Raw genomic sequence first — 18897 nt, 5'->3', positions numbered from 1 at the left:
TCTGATTACTTTTGGATGATTTTTTTTAATGTTTAGTTTGTGGTGGATCCTGTTAATAATGAGTGAGATGTCCAAATATACAGGGATGAAACTCATTGTCCCTTGGGCACTGTGCAGATTGTTCTCAGGTACATGATTATGCCCATAAACAAGCTTCTTTCTTTTTACAACCAGCAAATTTTTTCCAGTGGCATAGCTTCTCTGACCTACTTTAGAGAAGGAATGTTGACACATCTGCTGGTCACCAAAGTCTATTAGTTTGAATTGAGCACATTATGATTTTGAATTTGTTCTGACTACAGGTCATTTGTTGTGTGAAGTTAACATTTACAGACATAATATATGAATTAGTCAGTGTTTCGTATCACATCATGTGATTAGATAAAAACAGCAAATGCAAGATAGGACTGCATCTTACTATTTTCATATCAATTATAGCCCTAAATCTATGTCTAATGAATTGTTTTTCTTGGTGGCAGTGTATACTAATTAATATTGACCAGAAACTAATGATATTTTGTACCTATATAAATTGTCACTAAGGTCATAATTAATGAAAATTGATGAATTCAACTGACTTTTATAATTTTATAAGACAAATAAGCAAGAGATGGAATGTCACAAATAGAAAATGTATCAAATCATTAAACAGAGATATTTGTAATCACAGTTGTGAGACTATACTGCATTTCTCTTTTGGATGATAAAAGGAAGTGAGAATAATGCATCATTGATGCATAATCATAGTTACGATACTAAATGTGTCATCACCACACGCCCACCTGCCGTCAATATATATATGTATATGTATATATATATATATATATGTATATGTATATATATATATGTATATGTATATGTATATATATATATATGTATATATATATATGTATATATATATGTATATATGTATGTATATATGTATATATATATATATGTATGTATATATGTATATATATATTTGTATATATATATATATTATATATATTATATGATTCATGTGAATATAAATAATAAACATAAGAAGAGGAGTCTCATGTTGTCGCCGGAGCTCTAATTACCCCCAAACCCCTTAAGCTGTTGCGTGCGCGACTTCCTGCTCCCGCTCGTCGCCGCTTCCTGTGTGTTTCCTCCTCTTTCGATTTCTTTCTCGGATCAGATCTTCTTGTTTCTCGGTTCTTGAACAGGATGATCCTGCGGTCCGCTGTATCTCTCTCTCTTTTTTTTTGGGGGGGGGGGGTGGGGGAGGGGGGGGGGGGGGGGGGGGGTTTTCGCTTTTCGAATTCAAGAACTCAATTTAGGTTTCCCCTGTGTGGATCCAACAAGAAATTGCTTCTTGCCAATCTTGTTTGTTGTGCGGCTGTTATATTATGATTCTTTGGTCACCACACCGGTTCATGAATCACAGTATTGAACATGGTCGATGTTCACTTATAATTATTGGCTGATTCCCATAGTTTTTCCCTTTCAGTTAATCGCATGTGACGTGGTAGTATGCGGGACATTGCAACTGATGATGTCGAAACCCATGCGTTTTCGTTTCCGTAAAATCGTTCTTCTGTTTCAGTGGATTCTTTGTTGCATTCTTTTTCGTTCTTACGGTTTATAGGCATCCGTGTTAAAGATTATTGTGGCGGAGATGGATGCATTGTGATGATGATGTGATCGGTAGGAATGGAAATTAGTGGCTGAATGTTAAAAACTACTGTTTTCAAGGCATCCAGTAAGAATTGCCTTGCAAAAGAATCGATTGTTGGTTAGTTTGACTTTGAACGGCATTGATATCAGTGAGACTTCACTATGGTGCGAGTTCGAAGTGGTGATCAGGGAAGACATTCCTGCACCAAGAAATGTATGGCGAAAAGCATGTTTTGCCATGGAGGACTCAAATAACCCCTACTTGTTTGTGGACTCCAGAAAAGGCTAGAAATAGATAGCGGTCGCGTCCAATAAGTAGTTCATGGCAGAAGTTTTTGGCCTCATGATAAATTCTTAGTTGGAGATTGCATCTACTGCTGGAGTAAAAACTTGTTGGTTTGGCATGCTAAATTATAAAATCCACTTTTGATTGAAAGTAAAAGCTATCTAGTGTGCAAACTTGTTGCAACAAATTTGTTTGTTTGTTTCCATTACGCGCTGCAATGTTTAGTCCTGCAATCTTGCCTCACGGATTGGTTTTTAGATATTTGTGTATCAGAATAAGCAAATGTAAGGACTTTTAGCTGTTGACATTTGTGACAGTGGTTTGAACTGATAATTTTTTGTTTTCTAGGTTGGTTTGTATTTGGCTGATGTTGTGTCGAGGACCGATGGGAGATTATCTATCTATCCCCTGGCCAATTAGTTGCCACCTTTGAGCAATCAGCTTGCAGCTTTTGGCCAATTCCAGCCATGTTGACTTGCATCTTGCTCATATACGGTCAGCTTGGTATGTAATTTGAGATTCAAGAAAGTGCTCGAGTCCATGTGCTTATGAAGTGCTCAGTATCCCGCAATCCTTGCAATATGTATACTTTCTGATAGATAAAGCCTATATGTTTCTGTACATGATTTGTTCTCTCTTTATGGTAGGTACATTTGATATGTATATGTTTACCTGTGTTTTCTTAATGTTCTTTTTGCTCCAAATAATTATGACTTGATAACCACAACATCACTGCTTGTTATTTGTTACCAATCTAAATTGATCAGCAATTGGTTATGCATTGGCTGAATTTTCCTGGTGGTCATGGCAGATGCATCTTAAACCATAGCCATGATGTTTCTTAAGCAGGTGCTGATATAACTATGTCACCGAAACTTGAGTTTGTTTCACGGTTGAAAAACTTATGCATGTAAGTAGATGAGAAATACACCTCATGTTTGTTGCAAGTTTTGTCTCCCAATTCTTGATGAGGCTTAGAACTTTGGTTTTAGTTTTTCACCTGATAAACAGATAAAAATCTGAAGTCAGGCCGCGCAGGTTCATTTCTTGGCAGGCTGATCTTCTTAATTCATCGGATTTTGACCAGTAAGCAGCTACATGTGTAGTTTATGAATTCTATGGTCCATACAGATATATAATCTTTTCATCATCATCGAGTGTGTATATAGTCTATATTTTACAGTAGATTACTTTGGATTGCTTTCTGTGCATTTTGGTAGTATTTGTGCCATTGCCTAATTTGCTTCTGTATTCTCTTGTTAATTCCTGGAATGTGGACATTTGAGTTGTATCTTGAGACCATTCATCTGATCCTTTTGTAGTATCATTAGCTACAATAAAATATATTTGATAATATTAATTTAATTTGAGGTGGACAGACATCTCAACCTCATTGGGATCAACCTGGATGTGAGCACCACATTTATGTGTTAGATGTCCACAGAATCTTGGTATAGATTCTTAGCTTTTACACCATTCGAGTAGGGTTTAATTGCATCCGTGCTGAATAATCTTTTGCTGCCAGAACACTAGTGTTCATCTTGCAGTTGAAATATTTTTATTTTATTTATGAGTAAACAATTTTTATTTTGTGATAACAGTGGTGGTAACTATGTGCCAAGCTCATAGGAAAACAGTATCTATATATATCTCTTTAGAGGTCCTGTTGGATGGATTCCGTTAAAGCTCTTATGCTTGTGGGTCCACCATGTCTCGAGAGGGCTTCTCGGTCTTTAATAAATCCCAAAAGAGCCGGTTCTTCAAGTGTGTAACCTGTGAGTCCCACCATCACAATTCTTGGGTGGATTTATAATAAATGTAAATAAGTTGGGTGTAACCGGCGTTAAAAATTGAAGGATTGCGTTAGTTTAGGTTCTAAGATTTTATTAACATAAAATTTAACCGATCTTAAATAATTAAGACTAACATTTTTATTTTATTGTTGTGGATGAGTATTATTTTCCTAAGGATTATATGTAGTCCGTCTATAATTAATTAATTAATTAATTTTGTACATTATAAATTTTTTAGCACACTCAGATCAGTCAATCACTTGTAACTCTGACTAGTATTAGTTTGTCTGATTCGATTGTTTCTATGCTACTCAAGTATTTTAGTAAATGCGTAAAAGATATTAATAATATAAATTAGAGTTTCGACCAACAATTAACTTTAAATGTAAATAATAGAGATTAACAATTTGTTTTTACATTTTCTCGGTGATAACGGCGCATTCGATTGTTCTTTGTCCGTTAGCTCTGCTTTCGGTGGTTTCAGCTCCCGATAAGAACAGTATATGATGGTTACCTCTTTGCCCACACGCTAATATAATCCATTAATGTGGCCGCCGGTTACACAATAAAAAGTCTTCCGGCGGATCACCAGAAGCCAATTCGCTTCGCCCGCACTCCCCTCCCCCGATAAATAAATCTGTTACTGACATTTTACTTCGTGTTTGTCTCCCAAATTTCCGCTCGACGACTCCGATGGCGGCTCTCGGCACGTTCCACCGCCCGCCGCCGGCGTCCTCCGCCACCCACCACATCTTCGCCTCCCGCATCCTCCTCCTCCTCACGGCGCTCCCCCTGGCGCTCGCCTCCCTTGCGTTCGTCCTCCAGTGGCGCGGTGGCGTCGACGACCCGGCGTCGCGGTGGCCCGCCGCGGATGCCCGGGTGTTCCCCGGGATGGACAACAGCTCCCTTAGCTCGCCCGTGCCCTCGGTCGCCGCGCGCTCCGCCTCGGACTGCGTGGAGATCCTCGGCGGGAGCTCGTCGCCCTCCTTCCCCTACTATCGCGGTTGGAAGTTTGATTTGGACAAGGATCTGAAGCCGAAGGTGAGGTCTTTCCCGTTTCTGAGTGGTTTTCGTGTTGCCTTTTGACTCGGAGAGATGGATAGACTAGGAAGCCGGAACTGGGAACTCCTTAAAGATTTAGGAACTATTGAGGATCTACTACTTTTTTGCTCGGGATCTCAATTATTTATGTCCTTCTCTTAAGAAAGGGATCTGTGGGTTCTACGATGGATAGTTATCAGATCACATTTCAAGAATGGGCAACGTTTAATCTATTAGTTTAGTGTTTATTTGTTTTGATGCATTATGTGGCATGCTCTTAACCTTCGACTGATTTGTTCATCGACTATGAATGGAAAAGATTGCGTTTGGTACTTGAATCAAGCAGCCTATGCCTCAATTTGCAGATATGTATAACAACAAGCACTTCGGCTGGTTTAGAGCAGATCCTACCTTGGTTGTTTTATCACAAGGTCCTCGGCGTATCACAGTTTCTTCTGTTTGTTGAAGGGAAGGCTGCAAAACCTCATGTTTCGGCTGTTCTTGAATCCATACCGGTAAGTTAATATGTGATTCTTTTTAAAGATCATTCAAGAATATTCTCATTGATTCAAAAGGTCTCCTTCAACTTGTGCAAGATGCTCTGACCTCAGTGTCGAGTCTTTGTGTTGGCACTTGGCAGGGGGTACAAGTCGTATACAGAACTGGAGAACTGGAGGAGAAACAAGCAAAAAGGTTAGTTTTGTAACTTCCTCTTTCGTTATTTAGTCTCACAAAAATAGAAAATAATAGCAGCTTTACTTTATGTTACAGCATAAAAGAAGTAAAAGAGATTATTATTTTGAACGTTAAGTAACCGAGACTCATTTCACCATATGTTCATAACCAAAATTTGCACAAGTTTGAACGTTAAGTAACAGTTGAGCATCTTTTAGACTATTTTCATCTAAAAACCTGAATTTGAAGCCTTACCATATTGCTATGATGTTGGCTTTTAATAGATAGATAGATATTTAGACTCCTCCTACACACTGAAGAACTACACGAGTTAAAATTTTAGATAAATTTGTCAGCTGCAGCCTACGAATTTTTTGCTTTCTTATTTTTTTTTAGCATACCTTGCTCATATTCAGATGAAATTTGATGTCTTTTTGACAATAGGAATGAAGAATGTTTCTTTATAAAACAGCAAAAGAGCTTTATGGAGGTTTAAAATTTGGAAAGCCAAAAAAGTTCAGAAATATTTAACCAAAAGTGTTTTACCTAACGGCATTGCATAAAATTATTTAGTGTTGGAAATTAGTATAAGCAATTTACCTCTTTCTTGATTTGGGTTTCCTTTCTCCCTGGAAACTTTTCCTTTCTCTGGAAACCTTTTTTTCTTTGGCATGTTTAATAGTTTCTTTTACTCTAGGCTAGAAACAGGAGGTCTCAAAGCGTATACCACATATCGAAGATTAGAGCTGCATGGTTACTATTTTCCATTTGTAAACTTGTGAAACTGTTTGCTACCTGTATTTTTGTAATGTCACATCTTGTAATGAGTTTTGGACTACCGGCTATGGTCCATTTCCCTCTATCATGCAGCCGTATTTGGAACGAGACTTGGTTGGCAGGCTTTTTCTACAAGCCTTGTAACTATGAACTCTTTGTCAAGCAATCACTTAACATGGAGATGGCAATAGTGATGGCACGGGTATGGACACTTTCATTGTTATTTTTTGCATTAAGCATGTTTGCGGTGGAAGGCAGGAATTATTTTGGCATGTTATTAGTTGCACTTAGGCTCATCACCGCATGCACAAACTTAAAGAATAATTAAGTTTAATATCTTCTAAAAGGTAACTTCCTTTTCTTTTCTTGTACAGAATACTGGCATGGATTGGATCATTCATCTTGACACTGATGAATTAATACATCCAGCTGGTGCCGCGGAATACTCTCTAACTAGGTTGCTCTCTGATGTCCCTGCCAATGTGGACATAGTTATCTTTCCAAATTATGTAAGTGGATAAATAGTTATTTATAGTGAATTATGATGATCCATCGTATATCTGATATTTGTTTTTGGTTCCAGGAAAGTAGTGTTGAGCGGGATGACATCAAAGAGCCTTTCAGTGAGGTAGATGGTTTTTCCTTCTTCCTTTAAATTGAGTATACATAATATGCCATATGTTTCATGAAGTTAATAGTTCAATGCCACCCCATATTTCGTTGTATAATAACGTAAACAATTTGTACATCAAAACATTAATAGGAGGTATCACTCCTAAAGAGGTATATGAGTTGGATATTTTTACATTGCTTATCTACCCTTTCTTCAGCCAATACCATTATCTGGCTCTTTTATACTCACCATGCTAGATCTACATTGGAAATTTATATAAGCTTCCTTGGCCAAATAACATTAAGGTGCACATGGTGTGGGTGTTGATAGTGTATCTTCCTTTCGGTGTCTAGTCATTCCTGATTATGTGCCATCAGCAGGCTTCTTTTAGTGCTGACTTCATTGGCAGAAGGTGCCTCTCATTTTGTTATTAGGTTCATAAACATGTGTTTTACTCTTTCTGTATATTCCAGTTCAATTTATGCACTCATATATTCGAATTTAGACCATTCCTCTGAGGAACCTAAAAACATTTTATAGATGCAGCTATATGAGACTGTGACAATTATTTCACTGCTACCAGAGAATATACATCGTATATTCTTGAAACATTAGGCTCCACACAGAAACACTGCTGAAGTAATTGACCCTATCTTCTACTGTGACATAAGGTGAAATGTGTTGGTGTTATCAGTAGATTATCTAGGCAGTATATGTTCATTTGAATAACTAGCCAGAATTCTCATCATTTGTTGAAAAGTTCCACGATTGTTCACTAGCTTATTCGAGAAAGGTACCTGCTCTGTTTAGTTATTGCAACTGAATCGATCACTATCAGGCCTGTCACCATCTCATCCGACGTTCTTTCTGCAGGTGTCCATGTTCAAGAAGAACTTTGACCATCTACTAAGAGAAACTTATTTTGGCTTGTATAAAGTGGCAGCAAATGGCAATCCCAACTACTTCCTAACTTACGGAAATGGAAAATCAGCCGCAAGGATTCAAGATCATCTTCGCCCCAATGGTGCACATAGATGGCATAACTACATGAAGATCCCAAAGTAAAATGTTTGGTTGCATATATTTGCAGCATATTCTGAACTTTACAGATTACATAGTTTAGTTCATATAGTGGTGCTCAGCTTTTCCCAAATCATGCTGGCCTTGCAGTGAAAAGCATTGCATTTCACTTAAAATAACATATTTTGGGGCAGTTCAGGTGCTATCCCTCACAAAGTTACCTTTTCTTTATAGTGAGGTCAAGTTAGACGAGGCTGCTGTCCTGCATTATACATATCCCAAGTTCTCAGATTTGACATCTCGACGTGATCGGTGTAATTGCAAGCCAACAAAGGAGGATGTCAAGAGGTGCTTCATGTTGGAGTTTGACAGAAATGTAAGTGCTTACCAGTACTATTTTTCATCATGTTCCATAGATGAACCATGGTAATGTACAATTAGTCTGGTACCTGTTTTGGTGTCAAACTGGATCATGTTCCGTACATGAACCATGTTAACGCACAATTGTAGCACTTTGGACGTAGGTCAAGTCTCTTCTCCCCTATTCCAATCACATAAAATGAGCAACCCCATGTTGAATTAATTGTTTGCAAGTAACTTTATCGATACAATCTTCTGTGCCAACTGAACTAAATAGCAATCTCCATGTTCTCATGACAGGCCTATATTATTGCGTCAACTGCCACTGAAGAAGAAATGTTGCGCTGGTAACTATCTTAACATTCTTAAATAATTTTACTGAAAATCTCTAATCTCCTATTATAACCCATTAGAGCTGTATGTATATTTGCTTCTTTTGCATCATACGGTAACTAGAGGACCATCTTGTGAGAAGATACTTCTAAAATTGTGTTCCTTCATACCTGAATGCCTCTTTCTGGTGGGAAAAAGAAATGATTGCATCTAAAATATTTAAATTTAATTTGAAGCTGACTCTTCTTTGGAGCCAACAGAAACTACTCAATAATCTCATTCATGTCTGGGGCAAATTGAACAGCTCAATACAGTATAATCTAGAAATTGACTAGTGTAGAGCTAGTTCCAACATCTTTAATATGAACTTTTGCTTACAGAATTTCCAACTCTTGATTTTGAGAAACAAGATCGTGGGGTTGGAAGTTAATTCTATTAGATCCGAGGTTGGTTTGTCTTGAGAAGTATGTTTAATTTGGTCTTCACTACTTAGAGTGGATTTATTTGAAATGTTTGTCATAATACGGATATGTCTCCTTATTCCTTATCTATTAAAGTTAATATGATCGATATAATGCTTATCTGTTCTGTTGCCCGACTAATATAGTTGAGTAATATTTGATCTATCTCACAAGACTAGTGACTAGTTTTAATCTTATGTGATCCTAAATACAGTTGGTTTTAAAGGATGTAATTTGCATAGCCAGTAACTGACCGACAGACTAGTTGAGTGCTTTTTGTATGATTTTGAGCATGGCTTCCATCGCTACCATGTTGACTGAGACTATGGTGAGAAGTGTATCTTGTCACATGTTTGTCACATGTTTGACAGGATGGCTTAGGAACTTACTATCATGGTTTTATTTGTTGCTACATATGCCCTAACTAGTCAGTGTGTACTGTGTCCTATGCTAGTACCCTACCGGTGTATGCTGGCTGGTACGGCAGTAATGTTGCCATATGTAATCCATGTATGCATGCTTTGCATATTTGATCATCAAAATTACGAGCTGATGAGTGAGAACACATGCGTGCAACTTGAATTTAGATTGTCCTGAAATGCATAGTAGCAAATGTTTAGGAATACTGTTCTTGGCATGCAATGACTCCTTGTGTAATCCATACAAGTATGCAGAAACTCCAACTGCCTAGAGATGCGAATCCTATGTGCAAGCAAAACTAGAATGTGTATTTTGTGACTCTTTATTTGTATTATATACTTTGCTTAAAATTCCTGCATTAGCCTCATCTGAAGTAGGTTACGAGCGAGGTTAGTGCAAAGTTCTTGAACTTTTTGAGTCAGGGAGAACCTACCCATTCTCTGATTCTTGTTGAGTTTATTGACTCTCGCATACTCCCAGGTCTATCGTTCTTCTCTCTTTTTTGAGGTGCCAATCTGTGACAGATTCAACAAGTAACTGATGCACTTACTTTCTGGCCTTTTTTGCTAGTAACATATGTCCTTTTTCTTTTCTTTTCTGTGCTTGTGTAAAATAACATAAAGTCCAACTATCACCTTTTTTTGGTAAATTCTTATCTTATTTCTTGTTTTAATGTGCTCAATATCTTCATTTTTGTAGGTACAATGAACATGTCGTGTGGAACGATAGACGGTTGACTCTGAAGCTCCTAAGGAAGGGCATCTTGACACGCATATATGCGCCGATGGTAACCAACCGATCTCTATGTCCCAAAGCCAGGGTCATCTTGTATACCCAACTACCGTCTCTGCCTGACTGCTGATGGTTTCTTTTGCATATCCGTAGGTCATTGTCCAAACTCTGAGAGAATCTGGTGTCTTGAGCTCTGCAATTGCATCTGCTCAAATCTCATCCGAAGAGGAACTTAATTCACCCAACCAGAATCTTCAAAACAAAACTTCTGCACTTCCAGATTTGAGTGTTGGTGGATCCAAGAAAGCAAGGACGAGAGGCAGCGAGAATTCATCTCAAGCAATTGTAAGGAAGATCATGGAGGTTGCCGGTGGTACTGAGAGTGCAGTACCACCGATGTCTCCCCCAAGCTTGGATGATTTGAGAATGGAAACATGAAACCCTGCTCCAGTATTCATTGTCTTTCCAAGCTAATGTATTTCACAAATACAGGAATCCTTATGGGTCCACTTAAGAGATCGAAAGAGAGAGCAATTTTGATGCTGTGGTTCTTTAACCCATTTGTTGTAGGAACAAATGCCTTCCATTTTTTTGCCCCTAAATATTCCCTTGTTCAGAGTTATAGAAGGTAGGCAGATCTAGGATGGGAGTATTATTCTTTTTTGAGTTAGTAGATTCAACTGATTGTATTCATGTCCCAATCCCACTCTGTTCCATAATTATTTTGTATAGAAGATTGCATCCTGATCTACGTTTTTACATATCAATATACAGCAAACAACTTGTGATCTATTCTTCGATTCATGTTTTATCTGACAAAACTTTGCCAAGTTGGTTAGATTGTTTATGAGGTTGGATGCATGTTCAAGCTACTGGATTGGGTTTTGAGGTGATGGAGGATCCAGTATCCTTGGCTATAACATCAGATCTACTTCTTTGGATCCATATCCAAGAGAGAATCAAGGCTCTAAACGGGTCCTCGGGGCTTAGCGGATTCATTAGCAGCACTTGTTTCTGGAATTATTACATTGATCACTACAAATGTAGTGGAATTATTACATTGATCCATAATCTTAACTTCCAATATTAGTCCAGTGGTGATGTATAAAATTCACTTATCAAAGGTTTAAGATTTGAAACTTTATATATCCATTTACTAAGAATTGAAGTCTGAAATTTCATCTAAGAAATTTTTAATAGTTTGAGATCTCGAATCCTTATTTGGTAAATCTTACTAATAAAACATTGAGAATTTAAATTTTTCACTTACAAAATAGTGTGTTAAACCCACCTACTAAAGATTGAGAATTTTAATTTTTTTTACTTCCAAAATACTAATTTAATAATAATATATTGAGATCTCAAATCCTTATTTGGTAAATCTTACTAATAAAACATTATCTCATGCATCAGACTTGATGATTGGAAAATCTCATGGACAAGCCAGTAAAGACATTGAATCTTGATCAACATATAGCAAACAGGTCTAGCGGCTTTCTCACTTGCACAAGTCAATTTCCCTGTGATTGGGCATCATTCCTATGGCTGATATGTTCAACTCATTATTCAATATATTCTAAGGAACATATTTATCAAAATAAAACCAATATGAACACATTTTGTTTAAATACAAATATAGAAGCATATCTTTGTTCTGAGCATCTTGAAATAGAAAAAAGTGTATTCTTATTGAAGATAAATTTGAGTGAGTCTACAAACAATGTCCAAGTTTTCTTTAGTGACACAAGCAAACATAATGAATCAATCACAATGTTTCTCTCTGCTTCCCTTAAATTCTTGTGTTTCTACCGCTCACCACTTATGGCGAATACGACGATGGATCATCTACTTCAGACATTATCAATTGAAATTACAGAACAGGCTACACTCTACAATTGGATTACGTATAGGATGAGATCATATCATCGTTAGTCATTTTGCCTTCTTTGATTTCACAATAAAATCATCATCATCATCATCACTATGGTTAACTCTTTTCTTTGCCTTAACATCTCCATTCTTTGATACCTGTGGTTTCTTGGAGCTTTCAGGTCTCTCCTGCTTGTTGGATTTGATCGGTGTGCCCAATCGCTGTTGTTGCTGCCTCCTTTGCTTTCTCTCATATGCTTTCTTTGCCCTTTCAGGAGATAGCAAGCCATGTTCCATCATCCTATGTCAAAGTGGGACAGGAGAGTGTAACAAGTCAAACAGACGACACATTCCCCATGTCATTTGCCTTAGCAGGCACATACTTCATTTGCAGGTATTTCATGCATTTGATGATATTCATTGTGTTGTGAAAAGAAAGGAAAACTATATCCCGATGTTGGTCTACAAGCAAGTTTACACCTAACATACATCTTAGTTTCTTTACGATACACAACCCAAACTAAGGGAACTCACTCGTTAAGTGCAAATATTTAGCCTATGAATGCAAGTGGAGAATGGCATCTTCTGGTAAAATTGGAGCTGAATGTTGCCATTACATAGGCAAAAACAATTACTAGGAATTTGCAAAATAGAAAAATAAGTCGTTTGTCTTTAAACTGCAGAAAAAAAAAACACTACATTCTTTATGTGCATTAATAATATGTGGTTAACTGTATAAATTGCATTGTATTATTTACATAAAGAGGAGCTTGCTGGTTTACTGAGCGAAAATACCACATAAGTTGGTCTACAACAAATATAATCATAATCAATAATCTAAAGTAAAATTGTGTTATCCTATTGTCTTCTTCCTTTCTATATTTCCTCTATTATTCATCTTCCTCTTGATATTTGCTTCTGCCAACAAAATCAGCCGTAAACAAATACTATTTAGATTTGTTATTGTTTCGGTTCTTGTCATTCACATCTTTGATCTCCTAGCGTAACAAGCTGCAGATAATCTCTACATGGTTCTGTTCTTAATAACTGCACTATGACTGAATTCTCTTGGAAAAAAAATCAAAGTATGCTTTTTTTTTTATAGAAAAGACAGCAAGCACGTAGCTTACTTAAGCCTAATTCTAATACTCGGACACATTGCAGGTCAAACAAATTCAACCACTTATACTGCAGCCTGGTATAGAAGTCTGCAGCAAAAAAAATATCTGATGGAAGTGTTCGTTTTCTGTGCCAGAGATGCCAATCTGTCTGAAGTTTACAGAACAGTCATGATGGTTGTTGATTATGACCAAAGAAGATATTTTGTTATTAAAGAAACTAGCATTTGGTGGCTCATCTTGCTACCAAAGTATGAAGTTTCAAGCAGGATTATGGATCAACATTAGAAAAGTGAAGGTGTTGTTTGGAAAGAAACTACTGTTATGTTGGCTAGGTAAACCAGGCTTTGGATCCTCTGTTGCAAAGTGATCCAAATGAAACAAAGCATTGTATTTATTGACGACATTTAAGGGACAATGAAAAATGACAATCTTCCCGAATGATCCTAAAACAAATAATCAGTATCAAGTCTGTATTTCAGATAACTTCCTTTCAGGAAACAGTATGAAAGTGTGACGTTATGCACGTATGCCCATATCCAATACACATTCTTAGAATGACAATTGAGTTTATTGGATGCAGCTTTGGACAACCAGAGGATAGATCCTCATCACTTTCTCACATTGAATCTATTGCATAGACAGGTATATTTGTTTGTGTATTTTGTAGGACAGTCATTCTAAATAGAGCTCAAGGGAGGAAGAGGATGATCCAATTAACCTAAAATACTTCCTTTTCTTTATAGTTTTCACTCCACATATATGTTCTACATTAAGATCACAAGTGCTAGATGCTAATGATGGGACTCGAAGTCAATCGATTGACTGTGCATATAGCACGTTAATCACCAACGTGTCTTCTTAGAGGCATCTAACCTAAATTAGTTGAAAGTGATCCTTGCAATTATAGTTGTTGCTTATAGGCATTTCACCAAAAAGATTAAACCATATTGCTGCTATTGTGGTAGCAAAACACTGGACATGACCAGTCAAAGGTGTGCCTTGCTCAGCTTATCTTTTTTATTAGAAGAGTCAATTTTTCATCCCTCTGAAAATGGATAGGAAAGAGCAATGTCATGGGAATGGTTCTTTATACAATTCTGAATTTCCAAAAAAAGCACAAAACATTTGAGATGGGGTTTACTCATACTGGTCACATCTGATGATGTTCTTTTCCAAATGGAAGAAACCCGTCAATAAAGCTAAAGCCTTGTTGATTACTGACATGAAAAGGATGGCCAACAGAAAGTTTAGGGAAAAAATAAGCATGACATCTGGAATCAATACACGAAGCAGCAAGTATTAAGGTCGTAAAATTCTAGAATCAAATGCTTCAGTTGAATATCCAATGCATTTTTCTTGAAACCTTATATGTTAAACCTAACGGTTTAATTTCGGTCATCAAGTCAATGCAAGGAAACATTCTAATGCCCGATTTAAATAACTTGATGCATATATTTGATTTTTTAATTAGATAGACAAGAGGAGCTGAGTATGGTATTCAGCTTTAGCAAGAACCAACTTCCAATCATAACCTAATGGATGAAGCTGAAGTATTAGCCAAAGAAACCAGCAAAGGAATTGCAACCAGTAAATTTGGAGGAAACGAAAGATGAAAAGGACTTTACCAAATCTCTGCCATTTCACTTGATGGAATTTGCCCCGATAGGGATTCATAGAATATTCTTAGAGGTTCTCTCTGTCATTAATATCAGAAAGCAATAGGATGAGACAGCACTCAAGGAACTTTGAGCCCGTAGCAACTTTGAGCAAAGAAGAACTAAGAAATCCGCAGATCACAGACCTCTTCAGGAGGATCGTACTTCTGACCAGGCAAAGAGTATACTTTTTTCGCTGCTCTTCCTTTGACCGTCTTGTTGATTGTTTTGGTGACAGTTTTGGTTGAACTGATTCCCGTTTTTCCCTTAAAATTCGTATCAAACACAATGTCAACAAAGGTGAATATGAACAAACGCAATCCTTTGCTTCAAAAACCACAAAACTGAGAAGCACAAAAAAGGAAGAAAAAGGAGGCGAATATCAACATTGAGAAGAAACAGATCTAAAAATAAACCAGAATCGAACTATTTGGTACCAAAGATCAGCAAATCAACCACTAAATTCTAAATTATTATTCAGGGAAAACACAACCAAGTATAAATCTCGCGTTTTGAAGCTGTAAATTCAATCGAAACCAAGTCCAAATCAGATAAACCACGTCATCACACATTAGGCAATCCAATCGAAGTCCGACCTACGATAATATACAGAGACAGATCACTCACATTCTTCAGCAAAATCGCAATTTTCGCCCCAAAAAAGGGAAGATCTTTACCTCGAGCTTTCCGACCACTGCCGCAGATTTCTGCTTGATGATCGGTTTCCCCGACGTTTCCATCTTCATCTTCGCCTCCGGCGCGGCGACCGCTTTACCCTTCCCGCTGCTGCCCCCTCCGATCGCCGCCGCCACCGAGGACATCACCAGTTCACCGATCAGCCGGCGGGATCGTCCAATCAAACACTCCTCCTCGCCAAAATCGCTTCCTGGAGCCGGTCGGACCGGCTTGTAGCACGAGCTCCTCTCGCCGCCGTCTCGAGGTGAGACGGATGCAATGAACGTGCATAATATATAAAGGGGGCTTCCCAACCCTGCGCCGGAAGGACGCCGAGGGCTTCTTCACCTACGCTCTCTCCGGGGGCGCGGCGCGCGAGGCTATTTTCATCATTTCAGTGGGCATCGAAAGCTTATGCACGGCTTGGAAGCATAGTATGCAGGATATGATCTACCGTACATTTTTCACAATCTCGGCACATCTCCGTCGGATTAAGTATCCGCATAGTCTATGCGGACGGAGATTGCCCATGTCCCAACGAAAGGCAACGTTGAAGTTACCAATCTATCCTCCATCTCTGTGTCTCGGATGCCATGATCTTCGACAGGGTTCAGATAATCGAACGGTGGATGAAGGAGGATCAGATGAATCTTACGGCGTAGAGAGGAAAAAAGCCTTCCCATTTTGGCTGACGTGGCTTGCATCGAGAGAGGAGAAGAGCTAAAGCAAGTAAAAGACGCATTTAGGATCAAAGACGATCACAAGGATGCCAATGAAGAGTTTATTCGTTATATCATAGGTTATATATCAAAAAAAAGAAACGTTAGATGCAATTCTAACTTCGTTTCTGCTGGCAGAAACAGTCTGCTGATTCTAAGAAAACAAGCATCAAGACACAATCAAGTGTCGATCCACGTTAAGGTGCTCAGTTCTACACTTGGCCTGCTGCTGCTCTCTTCCCCTGCTGCTGGCTCTGAGCCGTCCTGTCGGGATCCTTGGAGACGATGTGCTTCCAGTACCAGTGCTTCTGCCACAGCTGAGACATCTCCTCGATCGGCACCTGCTTCGTCTCCGGTAGCAGCAAGATGATGAACAAGGACATGATCACGATCAATCCGGCGAAGAGGATGAAGACTCCCCATTTCATGTGACACAGCATGGCGAGGAAGCACTGGGCGATTGCAGCTGTGAAGAACATGTTGACGCAGACGACGATGCTTTGACCTGCCGATCTCGTCTCCAAGGGGAAGATCTCGCTCGGCACCAGCCACCCGAGAGGCCCCCAAGACCACCCGTAGGACACCACGAACGCGCAGATCGCGATCACCAGCGTCGCAGCCAATCCTCTCGAGATCGTCTCGCCATTTCCAATCTTCAGAGCAAGAATGACAGCGACCACAATCTGTCATCGAGAGAACAACGATGACAGTAAGTTTCATGCAGAAAACCATCATCTTCGTCGAGTTAGAGAGCAGCAGCATCGCTTACCATGGAGGCTATCATTTGGGTGCCACCTTCGATGAACAAGAACCTCCTCCCAAGCCTATCGGCGACCGCGATCGACACGAGAGCCCCGATCACGAGCATCGAACCGGACATGATGTTCGAGTAAAGTGCTGCTCCGGAACCCATGCCCAGGCTCTGAAAGATCTCGGGGGCGTAGAAGAGGATGGAGTTCATGCCGGAGAGCTGTTGGAACGCAGGAATGGCGAGGGCGCCGATGATTAGCTGCGGCCGGTTTCGTGGCTTGAGGAGGTTCCTGAAAGGATGCTTCACAGCTCTTGCTGCATCACTCGCCTCCTTCAGGTCCTCGAACTCTGCATCTACCCTATGAGTTCCCCTCACCTTCTCCAGTATCCGTCGTGCCTCCTCCAGCTTACCCTGTTCGACGAGGCTGTTTGGAGTCTCGGGAAGGAAAGCTCCTCCAATGAACATCAGTATCGCGGGCACCACGGCCAATCCAAGGGACAGTCTCCACCCCCACGGATGCAGCTTCTCCGTGAAGTAGTTGACAACGTCAGCGACCAGGATTCCGGAGACGGTGGTAAGCTGGAACAACTGGTTAACCGCGCCGCGGATCTTGGGCGGTGCAATCTCCGAGAGATAAAGTGGGACCGCCTGATTCCCGAAGCCGATTCCAAATCCGAGGAGAATGCGGCCGGCGATCAGCATGAAGATGTTGACGGCGCCTGCGTTGATGGCACTGCCGAGGAAGAAGCTGACGGCGCCGGACATGATGCTCGTCCTTCTTCCGTACCTTCGAGTCACGAGGGAGGCTCCGAAGGTGGAGACGAGCGCCGCGAAGTAGAGGGAAGAGGTGAAGAGCGTCAGCACCTGGTTGTCGTACTTGCAGTAGTCGCTTTCGTGGCGATGCGCCTGCTTCCTTCTGTACACGGTGGGGAAGAACTCCTTCAAGAAATCATCCATGGCTGTCACTCCACCTAAATCAAAGAAAGTTGACCACAAGACTGTCAAGATCAGAGAAGATAACAAAGACAGATCAGAAGGCGAGAAGGAACCGAAGAAAGCTTACTAGAGAGGCCAAGATCGTAACCGAAGAGCGATCCGCCAAGAGAGCCAACAACACAAGCCAGTATGAAATAGCCTGTGATCCTCCCCTCATACAGCTCCGCTCTGTTGGCCGCCTCGGTGCCGACGAAGCCTCCTCCTCCCATTGTTGGACCACCACTAAGCTTCTCCACCTTCTTTCTCCAGCGTCAGATATCAAAGAAGCGGAAGAGAGAGAGAGAGAGAATGAGATCACAAGAATCGAGTGATAATATCCACATGAACAGATGAATTAAGGGCACCTGTTTACGTGTATATATACACTCATGCATGGAGTAAATACACAGGATAAAGAGTTCAAATCCAAAAACAAGAAACGATAAGGTCGTGATTCATTCAATGATTCTCGGGATAAAGGACAGTAGAACAATTCCAGGAACTTAGGATTAATCTTATTTTAGGAAACTTATCCACAACAATATCACTGCTTATTTACTTAGGCCTAAAATATTTGATCAGTATTTTGAATTCATCAAAGTTAATGCAACAATTATTAAGCATGCATTATATTTGAATTATTAACAATTACCGATTGTTATTCTTCTTATATACGGTAAGGTAGCATTAAATACAGCATAACATTCATATCTGTAAAAGTTGTTTCATATATGCACGTATTTATATTTCCTCATCCACGTCATGACACGTCAGCCGTCAGATCATGGAAGAGTTCGATCCAAAAAATTAGTTGGACTTGCGAAAAGATAGATACCTGTATCGGGATTGGAGCGGGTGCGGGTCCCATGGATTTTGAATGAGGTGAAATTGTGGGTAGCAAGTTGGTTGTGTTAGTAGTGATAAAAAATTATGCTTAAAGTCACTGAATCACCCCTGAAATTTCCATGGGCGACGTCATCTCT

The 18897-nt window shown here is 39.4% G+C and overlaps 3 protein-coding genes across 3 annotated transcripts; 1 reads left to right on the top strand and 2 right to left on the bottom strand.

Moving 5' to 3' along the window:
• The first annotated feature begins 4238 nt into the window (after window positions 1-4238).
• On the top strand, window positions 4239-10941 carry LOC103996115 (glycosyltransferase-like At2g41451). Its single transcript, XM_009416949.3, has 11 exons — window positions 4239-4758; window positions 5124-5273; window positions 5399-5451; window positions 6304-6412; window positions 6585-6719; window positions 6794-6838; window positions 7697-7884; window positions 8078-8219; window positions 8504-8550; window positions 10117-10204; window positions 10303-10941. The coding sequence occupies exons 1-11, from the start codon at window positions 4411-4413 to the stop codon at window positions 10585-10587; spliced, it is 1590 nt and encodes a 529-aa protein (XP_009415224.2). The 5' UTR covers window positions 4239-4410; the 3' UTR covers window positions 10588-10941.
• Window positions 10942-11818: 877 nt separating this feature from the next.
• Window positions 11819-15845, bottom strand: LOC135619992 (uncharacterized). The gene is made up of 4 exons (XM_065122536.1): window positions 15472-15845; window positions 14941-15060; window positions 14765-14835; window positions 11819-12319 (listed from the first exon to the last, which is right to left on the bottom strand). Exons 1-4 carry the CDS (start codon window positions 15613-15615, stop codon window positions 12082-12084), a joined length of 573 nt encoding a protein of 190 aa, XP_064978608.1. The 5' UTR covers window positions 15616-15845; the 3' UTR covers window positions 11819-12081.
• A 555-nt stretch (window positions 15846-16400) lies between these two features.
• Window positions 16401-18177, bottom strand: LOC135620434 (sugar transport protein 14-like). The gene is made up of 3 exons (XM_065123360.1): window positions 18003-18177; window positions 16958-17910; window positions 16401-16871 (listed from the first exon to the last, which is right to left on the bottom strand). The coding sequence occupies exons 1-3, from the start codon at window positions 18142-18144 to the stop codon at window positions 16401-16403; spliced, it is 1566 nt and encodes a 521-aa protein (XP_064979432.1). The 5' UTR covers window positions 18145-18177.
• Between the last annotated feature and the right edge of the window lie 720 nt (window positions 18178-18897).

Source organism: Musa acuminata, chromosome BXJ2-8 (genome assembly GCF_036884655.1).
Source record: "Musa acuminata AAA Group cultivar baxijiao chromosome BXJ2-8, Cavendish_Baxijiao_AAA, whole genome shotgun sequence".
NCBI lineage: Eukaryota > Viridiplantae > Streptophyta > Magnoliopsida > Zingiberales > Musaceae > Musa > Musa acuminata.
Note: the sequence above shows the minus strand (reverse complement) of the source record. Positions and strands in the feature narration are given on the sequence as shown.